The sequence below is a fragment of the Macrotis lagotis genome, chromosome X (genome assembly GCF_037893015.1).
Source record: "Macrotis lagotis isolate mMagLag1 chromosome X, bilby.v1.9.chrom.fasta, whole genome shotgun sequence".
Classification (NCBI taxonomy): domain Eukaryota; kingdom Metazoa; phylum Chordata; class Mammalia; order Peramelemorphia; family Peramelidae; genus Macrotis; species Macrotis lagotis.
This window is the reverse complement of record NC_133666.1, coordinates 417,347,388-417,360,648: the sequence shown is the minus strand read 5'-3', so window position 1 is coordinate 417,360,648 and position 13,261 is coordinate 417,347,388. Positions and strand designations below refer to the sequence as shown.

General features: G+C 35.8%; 1 protein-coding gene across 7 annotated transcripts in view; it reads right to left on the bottom strand.

The window, feature by feature from the left end:
• The window catches only part of ASPH (aspartate beta-hydroxylase), a 263,106-nt gene that overhangs the window by 63,423 nt on the left and 186,422 nt on the right, over positions 1–13,261 (bottom strand). For all 7 annotated transcript variants that reach the window (XM_074207742.1, XM_074207741.1, XM_074207743.1 and 4 more), the window contains 2 exons: positions 10,188–10,274; positions 816–966 (listed from right to left, as the gene is read on the bottom strand). In XM_074207742.1, the coding sequence (XP_074063843.1) occupies positions 816–966; positions 10,188–10,274 (238 nt within the window). The remainder of the gene's footprint in view (positions 1–815; positions 967–10,187; positions 10,275–13,261) is intronic.

Sequence of the window (13,261 nt, the reverse complement as noted above, 5' to 3'; positions counted from 1 at the left end):
AGGAAGATAAAAGAGAAAATGTAGCAATGCTGTTTCTATAGGGTAAAAAAAAGGATACAAGAATATAAAAGAATCTGAATAGAACCTAATAGATCGTATTCTATACATGAACCAAGAGGTTGCTGTGGTTGCTAAAAAAGTTACTACAACCCTCAGTACTATTAAGAAAAGCATAATGGAAAGAACAAGGGAAGTAATAATCCCACTGTATTCTGCTCTGGTCAGATCAGACCTGGATGATTGCAGCTTGCTGTGTATATAAATGGATAAACTAGAATGCAACCTGAGAAGAATGACCAGGATGGTGTAGGATTTGGAAAACATATAATACAGGATACATCTGGGTACCTTTCTAAGGGTATTTCTATTTTGACATTAATAGTTTTAAATATAGGAAGATAAGCTCTAAGATTGAACTCACATGTCTTTTAATGAAGTTGGGAAAAAAATACATCAGAAGGAATAGGTCAGGGGAAGAAGCTGAAAAATGGAAGACCTTTGAAGGTCTCCAGGCTAAAAATGACCTCTAAAAAGTCCTTTTCGACCTTTTTTTTTTGTCAAGATGATATAGGTGTAAAATTTTCTATTTTTTTTTTAAACCTAATTATCACCTCCTTTCCACTTAATACGTGAACTCTCTTACACGGGCTAGAATTGAGACTTCAGGTTTGTAGGTAACCTTCATAAAATTAGTTAGATAATCTACCTAAATTCAGTCATAAAACTGAAGCCTCTTGATTTCATCTCTGATTGATCTTCAACTTTCAAAGTCAGGTATTACATACTGACCTGATTTTCATTTTTAATTAATTTACCTAAAAATTGCTGTCTTTCTGACTGCCGCTTCAGACTGAGTTTGACCAGGTCATCAGGGACATTTGGCAGTTCAGCTACCTCCTTGTAAGTCTCGATAGCTCTTTTGAGCACTTCATTGCTCCTCCGCTTCTCGGCCAAGTCATCTTCGCACTAAATGAAACCCCAAAACTCGGTTAGCATTGCAGGATCAGCCCAGAGATTATTGCAGAGACTTCACAAGAAAGAAAATTATCCATTCTCATTAGCTTTCGATCATGCTTTAAAAGAAACTAACACATTACAGACTACCAAGGAGAAGAAAAAAAAGAAAGATGTAAATACAAGTATCTAGTATTTTATATTAGTATAAAGCGATATGAGGTGAACTGAAATCTTTATAAAACCAGGGATAGTACATAAAACAATTTGCTGTAATGGACTGGGGTTCACAAAGATATGTGTGGGGAGGAATTTAATTCTTAGTTTGCTTTTTTCAATTTGAATTTTATCCCTTAGATTGACTTTCTATTGATCTAACAAACTCTATTTTTAAGGATATGTTGAAGACTTTACTAATTAGATGCTACAAAGTAATATAGATCAAAAGAGAAGTTGCTTGTTAACAGAACTGTCCAGTCTTATAAGCTCACTGGGGTGGGGAACTTTTTGGTGAGAAATCACCCTCTGCTGATGTGGAATCAAAATGCCTATGTAATTTAAAAATATTAGAGAGTATAAAGATTCCACCAAAAGGGAAAGTAATTTGGTCAGGGTCCCACCATCAGCATCTTTCTAATTCCAAGTCTGCATAAAAAATAGTTATTGAAAATAATTTGTACAGTATTTCAAGGCTTTCCAAGCTCTTTAAACTTTAGGATGTTTTTACATCATTTGATCCAATTGGCATTCCTATTATACCCATTTTATATATGAGAAAATTGAGAATGAGAGAGGTTAAATGATTTGTTTTTGGAAGCAGCTAGGTAGCACAGCAGAAAAGAGTGCTGAGGGGTGGCTAGGTGGCACAGTGGATAGAGGACCGGCCCTGGAGTCAGGAGTACCTGAGTTCAAATCTGGCCTCAGACACTATTAATAATTACCTAGCTGTGTGGCCTTGGGCAAGCTACTTAACCCCATTGCCTAGCAAAAACTTTAAAAAAAAGTGCTGAGTCTTGAGTCAGGAAGAGCTGCATTCAAATCTAGCCTCAGACATGTAATAACTGTGTGATCCTGGTCAAGTCACTTAATCTCTGTCAGCTTCATTTTACAGTTTAACCTTCTATAAAATGAAGTTAGTAGCACATACCTCTCATGTCAAGTTCATATGAGATAATAATTATAAGACCCTTAGCACTATACAATTAAAATTTTTGTTATTGTTATGTAATAAATATTAAAAACAAAATTTAAACTCAGATCTAAGTCCAGCACCTTGTCCATATGACAACTGTTCTCATCTATTCACTGTTTTTGCTGCCTCCACACTAATTTGCTAATATTTATATTTGTAGTTATTTCATTAGTTGTGACACTAGAATTTGGAGATGAATTCAGAAAAATGACCCTTTAAAATAGAAACTAATTAAAATTACAGTCTTTCATTAGTTATAGGTGTAAACAAATCTCAGGAAAAAAGCTTCCCTAAGAGATGATGTAAATGATCTACTTAGAGGCAACAAGGTGATGCAGTTGACTAAGAATCAGGAAGCCTTGACTGACACTTATTAGCTATATGACCATAGGCAAGTCATTAAAACTGTTTGCCTCAGTTTCCTCAACTGTAAAATGGAATTAATATCAGTCCTAATGTTGCAATTGAGAGGATGCAAATGAGAAATATCTGTAAAGTTCATAGCACTGTGCTACCATATAATTGGTGCTATATAAATGATTGTTCCATTCCTCTTCATCATTCTGCTGACATGATAAAAGTATTTCCTAAATCTCAGCAGAGATTTTTAGAGGTCTTCCTAAAAGAGTGGAAATTTTAAAAATTCATACAAATTCTGACTAATGTAAAAATAGTCTTTAATCTTGGGGGGCCATAGCAACTGTTAGAATGACGGAAGTTAAGGGTTACTAATAAGGAATACCAAGAGTGGCAAATATGGATAATAAAAATGTATTGGGTTGGTGTTCATCACATTCCAGAGAATTACTCTGCTCTTGTTAACATGGAAATAACACTAAAGGGAAGAATAATTCATCTAATTATAATGACTTAATAGAAATCACCCCAAGAATATTGGCACCCTTCTGCTTTAATTCCATTCAGCCAAACAATCTAGAAGATCATCTGGTAATATATATTTAATGAAATGGGAGACTTCCAACATTTCCTGATGAAAAGACCAGAGCTAAATAGAAAATTCTGACATTAAACAGGAGGCTCTAGAGACACATAGAAAGGCAAAAAAAGGAAAAAAAACTCCCATTTCATTTATATGTCCATGTTTTCCCCTGGAAGAGACAGCTCAGCTTTGCCAGGTAGTGGATTCTTGGCTCCATTCCAAACTCCCTTGCTCTTCAGAAAATCTCATTCCAGGACCTTCAATCCCTTAATGTTGATGCCACCAGGTCCTGGGTAATCCTTATTGTGACTCCTTGGTATTTAAATTGTTTCTTTCTGGCTGCTTGCAGGATTTTCTCTTTTATCTGATAATTCTGGAATTTGGCCACAACATTCCTTGGTGTTTTCATTTTAAGATCTCTTTCTGGAGGGGATTGATGTATTCTTTAATGACTACTTTGCCCTCTGGTTCCATGATATCAGGGCAATTTTCCATCACTAATTCCTGTAATACTGAGCCCAGGCTTTTTTTTTTTTCACTTCAATGTTTCCAGGAAGTCCTATAATTTTCAGGTTGTCCCTTCTTGATCTGTTCTCAAGGTCAATGGTTTTGCTGATTAGATATTTTACATTTTCTTCTATTTTTTGATCTTTTGGTTTTGTTTAACAGAACCTTGTTGTCTCATAAAGTCATTAGTTTCCATTGATTTCATTCTTTTTTTTTTTTAGAGAAGAATTTTCTTCATTTACCTTTTGCAACTCCTTTTCCAGTTGGCTAATTCTATTTTTGAAGGAGTTTTCCACTTGCCCAAGTGTAGTTTTGAGAGAATCATTTACTTTTTTGCATTTTCCAATTGAGGATTTGAGAGAATTATTTTCTTTTTGCATTTCCCCAATTGAAGATCTGAGAGTTAGCCTCATTTTGTATTTGTTCAATTGTATTTTCCAAGGATTTGTTTTCTTGTTGCGAGGTGTTAATTTTCTCTCCTAAATTTTCCAATTTATTTTTAAACTCCTTCCTGATTTCTTCAAGGAAGTTTTTCTGGGCTGGAAACCAATTCACATTCTCCTCAGAAGTGCTAGTTTTCTCTGGCTTAGGATCTATTTTCTTCTAAGTATTTCTTCATGGAGCCCCCCTTTTCACTGCTCTTTCTTCATATTTCTAGGATCTTGTGTTGGGGGGGCTGGCTCTCAGAGCTTTGCTTTTGAAGATCCTAGAGGCTTTGGTCACTTGGCTTAATAGTTCCAAGGGTCGACCAGGAGGGAGCGCTGGTTGCTTTCTCTGGAGTGTGTGGGGTCCTCAGCAACAGGGTCTGAGTTGATCTTGAACAATGGGTTGAGCCCTAGGGGAGGGAGTTAATCTCATTCAGTTGAGTGAACTCTGTAGACCTGGGGGGGTGGGGGATTGTTTATTGTTTGTTTTGAGCAAAGGGCTCCTCTGAAAATATGGAGCTCAGGTCCCTGGCCCAGTTGGTTGTTCTCCAGGTATGCTCTGAAACTCTCTGTGCTGGAACTCACCCTCCTGTAGCTCCTTTCCCCCAGACCAAAGACTCCCCAGCTAAAGTTGGATCTAGCACCCAACACTCAGCAAAGTCTCTATGGCTGAGGCTAGTCTTCTAGCTCCCCCCAGCCTCTGTCCCTGCATTGATCCTCTGCTTTCATTTCCCGGTTCACCCATGGTCCCCTGAGACAGACCTTCTTAGTAGGTGTTCTTCTCCTAGCTTCTCTTTCTGGGTTTTGTTGATCAAATTTCTGTTAAGTTTTTTTTCATGTTGTTTTTGAGAGAAAAGAGGAACACAACACAGTGTCTGTCTTCTCTCTGCCATGTTGGCTAGAAGTCATTGATGGAAAGTTTTAAATTTAAGTTCAATTCATTTGTTATTTAGTCATGTCTGACTCTTCATGAGCCCATTTAGATTTTTCTTGGCAAAGATATAGGAGAAGATTGCCATTTCCATCTCTAGCTCACTTTAGAGATAAGAAAACTGAGGCAAACAGTATTAAATGACTTTCCCAGAATCAAACATCAAGTAAGTGTCTAAGGCTATATTTGAACTCAGAAGTTAAATCTTCCTGACTCCAAGCCCAGCCCTATATATACATACATATATACATATATACATATGTGTGTGTGTGTGTGTGTGTGTGTGTAGTATCGCCTAATTGTGGAATTTAGGAAAATCATTTTTTGCAGGAAAGTAGAAAATGGATTATAATGGAAAGAAATTTGAGACAGAAAACTAAACATGAGGCAAAAGTTCAGTTCCTAAATTATGATAATGGTTATGTGAAAAAAGTAGATAAAGAAGAAAGATATTATAAAGGTAGAAATAATGAGATATAGCAACACAAAGTATAAGAGTATCAGAAGGAGAAGTTAAGCACACCTAAGACTGAGTCTTTGAGGGATACCCGGGGTCAGCATGATGCTGGGAATTATGGGTATAGAGAAATAATGTAATTGAAAACATTTTTATAATATTTTTGTACTGTTAAATGTTTAAATCCTGCAATCACACACACACACACACACACACACACACACACACACACATACATATACATACAGAGATTTTTTATAATCTCTGCACTGTTGAAATGTTTGCTCTTGATCTTTACTTTGACCCTGGCCACATGCTCACTTGTAGGTTGAGCTAGATTACACAGGTGAGATAGTATATTGCCTTAAATTAGGTAGGGAACCCTGCTACAGCCACTACAACAGCAAACTTTCCATATAAGACCCTGACCAGTCCCAAAGAGGCCACCCCTTCCACAGACCCTGCAGGGGGCATTAAAGTGCAGTCTGGTATGTGCCTCTTTTTCTTTATACCTTTCTCCCTTACCTTGTGTCTTTCTGTCTGTCTCTGTTTCTGTCTCTGTCTCTCTGTCTCTTTCCCTCTAAATTAATCAGCAGCTGGTCTCTCTGTTTAAATTATCACTCCTAAACCCTAAATGGCCTCTAAAGAATTCTTTACTTCCTCCCCCTTTCTCTATTTGGTGTTATAACTACTTTTTAAGAAATCTGTATTTTTCTTCCTACACCCGCATTCAGGGGTTAGATGGTTTGTGAGTTTTTCACTTAGACCAGACCAATCATGTGTCTTCAAGAGATATGACATGGATGTAGATATAACAAAGGAGACAGAAAGAAAGAATCAGGCAGGTAGGAAAAAGACAGGAATTGGGGGAAAGGATAAGCAATTACATAGGACCTATTATGTGCAAAATAATTAGTAGAACCAAGAGGGATCCAAATCACAAAAATCTTAGAAAAGAAAAAGTGTTTAACACTATCAAAGGTTACAAGGAGGTCAAAACAATGAAGACAGTGGGGAAAATCACTATAAACTTTGGAGAAATGATAAAATAAAGTTTCCACACCTACAAAGTGAGGATAAAACCTTGAGACCATGATGACCTACCTAAAGACATTTTCATAATCTTGATTCTAAAATGGCCTGCTCAACTTTACCACCTTATCTATAGCAATGTTCATGTAAAGAAACTCAGTATAAAGTCAGCCTTTCTTGAGATAAGTCATCATTTAATTAGTTCAGTGTGAATAGAAAAAAAGATAAAATACAATCTTAATTATACCTTTTTTAACTTCCATCATTTTTTATAAACTACAGTGTTCAAATACTTTCAAGTCTTTGAAAAACAGACCAGCTTTATGAATAGTTCTTAATTCTTAAAAATCTACTGCATGAAACTGATAAGATATTCACTTTGAAAAATAAGCTTAATAATGCCAGATTGATATTATCAGTCTAAATCCTATTGATAATAGTTAGATGAACAGAATAGATGGTATAATCTAAAACTAAGCATTCACATGAAAACTGATACTGTCTATAATTAGGTCATCCATTCAACTCCCTGTGTGATATGTCATTATCTATGTCAAAAATTATTTCTACTAGACCATAAAATGAGATAAGTATATAATTTATAATTCTTAAAGACTTAAGAGTAAAAAATTATCAGTATTGTTTGAGATTGTATATTGTCCTTTGTCAGGTCCTTTTCTGAGACCTTTATATAATTATTATAGAAGAAAAAATCTATTAAAATATTCTGATATATTATAACCTATTAACATGATACTATAATTAGAAAATTATTCGTACCTGAGAAATGACATACATCATCACCGGAGAGTCCAAGATATAGAAGACATAATATTAATTTCATTCTTTCTTAAAAAAACTCATACAACAGATGATTTTTCCTTTTTGTGATTCTCTTCTTAAGACTTCTGGGTCTGGAGTCAGGAAGACTCATCTTCCTGAGTTCAAACTCATACATTTACTAACTATGTGATTCTGGGCAAGTTACTTAACCCTATTTGCCTCAGTTTCCTCATTTGAAAAAATGAACAGAGAAGGAAATGGCAAACCATTCCAGTACCTTTGCAAAGAAAAACCCCAAATGGAGTCACGAAGAGTGACATGACTCAACAACAACAATCATTTAAATTTTTTTACTTTCAATTTCTCAGTATTAAAATTCGATTTTGCACAATCTAACACTTTTGCTTTATGTCACATTCTTGGTTGAATCATAGAGACAGTGACATGTGGTTGATGGAAAACTAGTTTTAGATTTTGAAAGCTGGCTATGTGGTCTAAGATAAATCATTTAGCTGCCTAGTGCCTCCAAGCAACTCTCTGAGACAGGAAATTACAACTAAGTTGCCCATCTCGGTCAGTGGTGAGAACTTCTACACTAGCAGCTTCCAACACTGATGATATTAACAGATTCAAACCACTCTTAACTTCACTTCCCAAAATTATGGTTTGTAATGTTAGGATTTTATAACCAAAGGAGCAAAAACAATGGTTGATTTCTAGATTCCATCTGCTCAAGTCTTCAATTGGTCAATTATAGTTGTATCCAATTCTTTATTATGACCATTTCTTTTTCTTTTAGCAAAGATACTACTAGAATGATTTGTCATTTCCTTTTCCTGCTCATTTTACAGACGAGCAAATTGTAACAAACAGGTTAGGTGACTAGCTCAGAGTCACACAGTTAATAAGTGCCTGGGGTTTGTTTTGAATTAAGGAAGATGAGTCTTCCTGACCAGATCTAGTATTATACCCACTGCATCATCCAGCTACCCTTAGTTGTTTAATAAAGATTTGAAAACATATGTTAATGTTGGAATATATTTAGCTTTTTACATATCATCAAAAGTTAAGGTCACTTTGGAAGAATGATTCAATATTGTCACATACTTTGAAGTGATTTAATTAATGCTTGAATGATTATAATTATTTTCTTCATAATTAAAGGTATATTGCATAAGATGCTTTCAAGGTTGGCTATCAAAATAAAACCCAATTTTTTTAGTAGATATTGACTTGGGTAACATTATTCATTTTCTCTCGTCCATGGCTTATGCTGCTCAGCAATAAACAAAATTAAATGATTTATGGAAATTATGTATAGGTTACAACTTCAAATTTGTTCTTCAAATCTACAGAAGCAATGCAGTTGTTATTCACATAAACCCAAGTTATCAGGATTGAGAAGCACCATGTTAAGTCATAGTTCTCTCCTAATATTTTTTCTTTCTGAAATAGAATGAGATAATTATTTTAAATTCTGGGTCCTGGCTCCTTTTCCATATTCATTTTGGAGAAACTAAGTTTTAAAGTTCTATGAATAAAGATGTCATTAGCTATGTCATAGTCAGAATATTTGTCAGTGAGAAAAAGTATAGTATTATTTATTTGGGGAATTTTATTTGCTTTCAAGTTTCACATTCAAGTCCAGGATTCTTGAGAGGAAGTCTGGACAGTTGCCATAGCCAACCCAGTTCACTGTTTGAATTCTTCCCTACAGGAAGAATTTGTTCATCAGTGAACAAACTTAGCACAACAGACCAGAAAAGATGGAGGACAGAGAAGTTAAAAAGGAAGTAGAAAGAAACATTCCTGGGTCAGCATTATCCTCAAAGATGCCTTGGGCTACCAAGAAATTAAATGAATCATTCATGTTGAAATAACTCTATGTTTTGGAAGAAGGACTGGAACCCAGGCCTTATGACTCTAAAGTCATCCCTCTGTCCATGCTGCTTTCAAAACTGTTATTGTTGTTGAATCATTTTTCAGTACTATCTGACTCCTCATGACCTCTTTTAGGATTTTTTGGCAAAGAGACTGGAGTGGCTTGCCATTTCCTTTTCTAGCTCATTTTACAGATGAGGAAACTGAGGCAAGCTGGGTTAAGTGACTTGCTCCTGATCACACACCTAGTAAGTGTCTTGCAAACAGATTTCAACTCAGGAAGATGAGTCTTTCTGACTCCAGGCCCACTATCTATCTAACTATTCTTGCGTGATGTCTCAGATAGTTATTTATTATGCTTCTCAGAGCCCAAAGATGGAAAACAAGTATGGGGAAGTGATAGTCTGAAGAAGGAACTAGGGAGTAATGATGAGTAGAAAACCTCCCACCCTGATGATAAAAATACTTTTTTATATAAGAAATATTCTCCTACTTCTCACTGATTGATGTTCTCTAAAAAATATGATACATTTTAAATTTATTTATTTATTTTAGGGTTTTAAATTACTTTTATTTCTGAAGCTTTCTTCCTTCCTAGAGATTCATATTACAACAAAGAATAGAAAATAAAGACAGATAGAGGAGAGAGGGAGAGGAAAGGAAAGGAAAGAGCCAGAAAGAGAACAACAGCAAAAGAGGGGGAGAGAGAGATAAAAAGAAAGAGAGAGCTATCTAGTCAAGAAACGTAACTGATAGTCATAAAACCCCATGAATACTTTGCTGGAAATTATGGATTTAAAGCAGGTGATGGGGACATTACCTGAGAAACCTTCTTTTTGGTGATGGGAGGATATATGGAGAGGGGAAATGTAAGTAAATATAGTAATATGCAACACAATTATAATAACAAGTCAGATGCAAAACCAGAATGTCTATTTAGGTTTTTTTCACACTAAATACAAATTAGAGATGACCCAGTTAAAGAAATAGTAATAAAGAAAAGAGGCAGAAAATAGAGAATATGAACATATAGAAAAATATGGAAGTCAGCAATGTGAGGCCTCCTGACAGAACAATTCAGTTACCTGAGCTTTTCCATATCGAGCTCGCGGACTCTGTGGGTACTTGTGCACTAAGTCTTCAAAAGCATTCATAGCATCCTCAATTTTTCCCTGATGAGAAAGAATAATTCATTTGGTGTGCAGTACAGTAAAGTGTTCCTTTTTTGAAAAAAGGAGCAAAATATGATTCTAGCAATATAGGGAAAACCCCAGGGTCAAAACCCCCTTCACAGATGCACAGTGGCAACTCATCAGAAAGATGCCTTGGGTTACCAAGAAGTTGAGTGAATCATTCATGTTGAAATAACTACTGTGTGTTGTTAGAAGGACTTGAACCCAGGTCTTTATGACTCTAAGGTCATCCCTTTGTCCATGATACTTTCAAAATTGTTATTGCTGTCAAGTCATTTTTTCAGTACTGACTCCTCATGACCTCTTTTAGTGTTTTTTTGGCAAAGAGCCTAGAGTGGCTTGCCATTTCCTTCTATAGCTCATTTTACAAATGAGGAAACTGAGGCAAACTGGGTTAAGTGACTTGCTCCTGATCACACACCTAGTAAGTGTCTTGCAACCAGATTTGAACTGAATGAGTCTTTCTGATTTCAGGCCCACACTCTATCTAACTATTCTATTCTTGAATATATCCTCCCACCTAGCAGTGGCCAGATAGTCATTTATTATGCTTCTCAGAGCTCAAGGATAGAAAACAAGTATGGGGAAGTGATAGTCTGGAGAAGAAACTAGGAAGTAATGATATTAGTCTATGACTTCAACACATAAACAAGTGATGTCATGTGCATGTCCAGGTTCCTTTTGGAACACTCTTAAGCAAAGAAATTTTCTTTGGCTTTTTTAGAACCTGCCTTTGTGTCCCTACACTCTTGGCTTACACAACACTATCATTCCTTTACTGTGTTCCAACCACTGGCAAATCTGATGAATACCAAAATGCTGGGAGGAAAAAACCATGCTAGCTATCATTAATCAACAATGTATATATTTGTTTCTTAAAGTGAAATGTTAAAATGTGGTAAATGATCACTAATGAATTTCATCATGTTTTTCTTTATCACCTAGGCTGCTTATTTAGGTTCAGGAATTTTGTGGGTTAATAGAACACATAATAAAATAATCTATACTTTAGGAAATATTCACATGTTCCATTATATCACAGTTGGAAGAAGACTGAAAGGTCAGCTAGTCCAACCCAGGCTTGAACTTATCTCTAATGAGTGTTCACCTGCCCTCCACTGGAAGTCCATTAGAGATAGTGGTATTCACACCTTGCCAACCCCACAGCAACTTGCTTTGTTTTTAGAGAGCTATAATTATTTTAAAGAGTGAAATTTCTTTCTTTCTAGCTTCTATCCATTGTCAGTTTTGTCTCTGGTTGAAAAGTAGTTATATCCTACTTTATAACTATTCACAGACTAGAAAGTGAGAAATTCTTTGATCTTGCTGAAAACACTATTTCACCTTTAGAAGTTTTAAGTATAATTGTGTCTAAGAGTTTTATTTAAGAATTTAAACTTGGGCATGATAACATTAATAAAGCCAGAAATAACTACAAGTGCATGCTTTTTTATCACAATTGATATGTTATTTTTCCAATTACATGTTAAGAAAGATTTTCAACATTCATTCATATGCATATACATATTTATGTTACATAATTTCCTTCAACTCTCCCTTCCCATCCCCCTCCCTTCAAGGTGTACCATTTTTAAAAAGTAAAATTTATTCCTAAAAAGTTGCTAAACCCATCTTTTTCATTTTGTGAATAGTTGTTTGTCTTCATTCTTGAAGGAGACCAGGACACCAGGCAGGTGATAGCATGACAAACACATGAATTGTATTTTAGTGAGGGTATGTTATGCTAAGTCACTATCCTCACTTTCTTCTCTAGAACCATCTGGGTCCAGTGGCCAGATATGGATCAGGATGACTGGAGATGGCCCTGGATGGGAGGCAACCAGGGTTAAATGACTTGTCCAGGGTCACACAGCTAATAAGAGTCAAATGTCTGAGGCTGCATTTGAATTCAGGTCCTCTTGACTCTTGTTTTAATGTTTCAAACACCTTCCTAAGGAAAATGTTTTGGAACCCAATGGGGAAAATTGTTGTTAAAATGTTTCAGACCTCTGAAAAATACCAAGAATTTTTGAATTACTTTTCAAAAGTGTGGACAATGCACTCATTGCCAAAGAAAGGTATGGAAAAGTAATCGATGGGCAACACCAGCATGTTCTACCATCCTACAAACCCAATGTACCTCCAGAAGCCATCCCACATACAGACGATGGGCTGCAGCAGTTAAATACCATTGAGGTCTACTGAAAACAAATACGATTTTTCCAAACTCAATCCCTTCCAGTAATTGAGTTAATGTGACTGAAGTCATAGATACATCCAAAGCCATGTTAGTTAGATGATACAATGGATAGAGCCTTGGACCTGAAATTATAAAGACCTGAGTTCAAGTCCTATCTCAGATTCTGAGATATCTCAACCTGTGTGACCCTTGGTAAGTCATTTAGCCAGTTTGCTTGGAAAATGAGGATAATGGTAGTACCAATTTCCCAGGGCATGAGGATTAAAATGAGGTAATACCTGTAAAGTGCTTAGCACCACCTAACATGTAGTATTCCCTCTCTTTTTAATCATAGAATTTGTCTTGCTTTGTTGTTGATGTCATTCTGTCATTTTCAGTCATGTCCAACACCCTTTTCTTGGTAAAAACACTGGAGTGGTTTACCATTTCCTTCTCCAGCTCATTTTATGGTTGAGGAAATTGACGCAATCAGGATGAAGTGACTTGCCCAAGATCACACAGCTGGATTTGAATTCAGGAAGAGGAGTCTTCTTGACTTCAGGCCTGGCTCTCTTGGCACTGTGCCACCTAGCTGAACCAAAAGAGGGCTTGCCCAAGATTTGAAATTAAGACATTCTTTCCCTATGTTAAATCCAAGCTATTGTCATTTCTGATATAAGTAGAGGGGTACCATGATTACATAATTATGATCATTCTTATAAAAATGCAAAGTAAAATATTATGGTTATACAAAATACTTAATTCTAAGACTTCTTGAAATATTTCT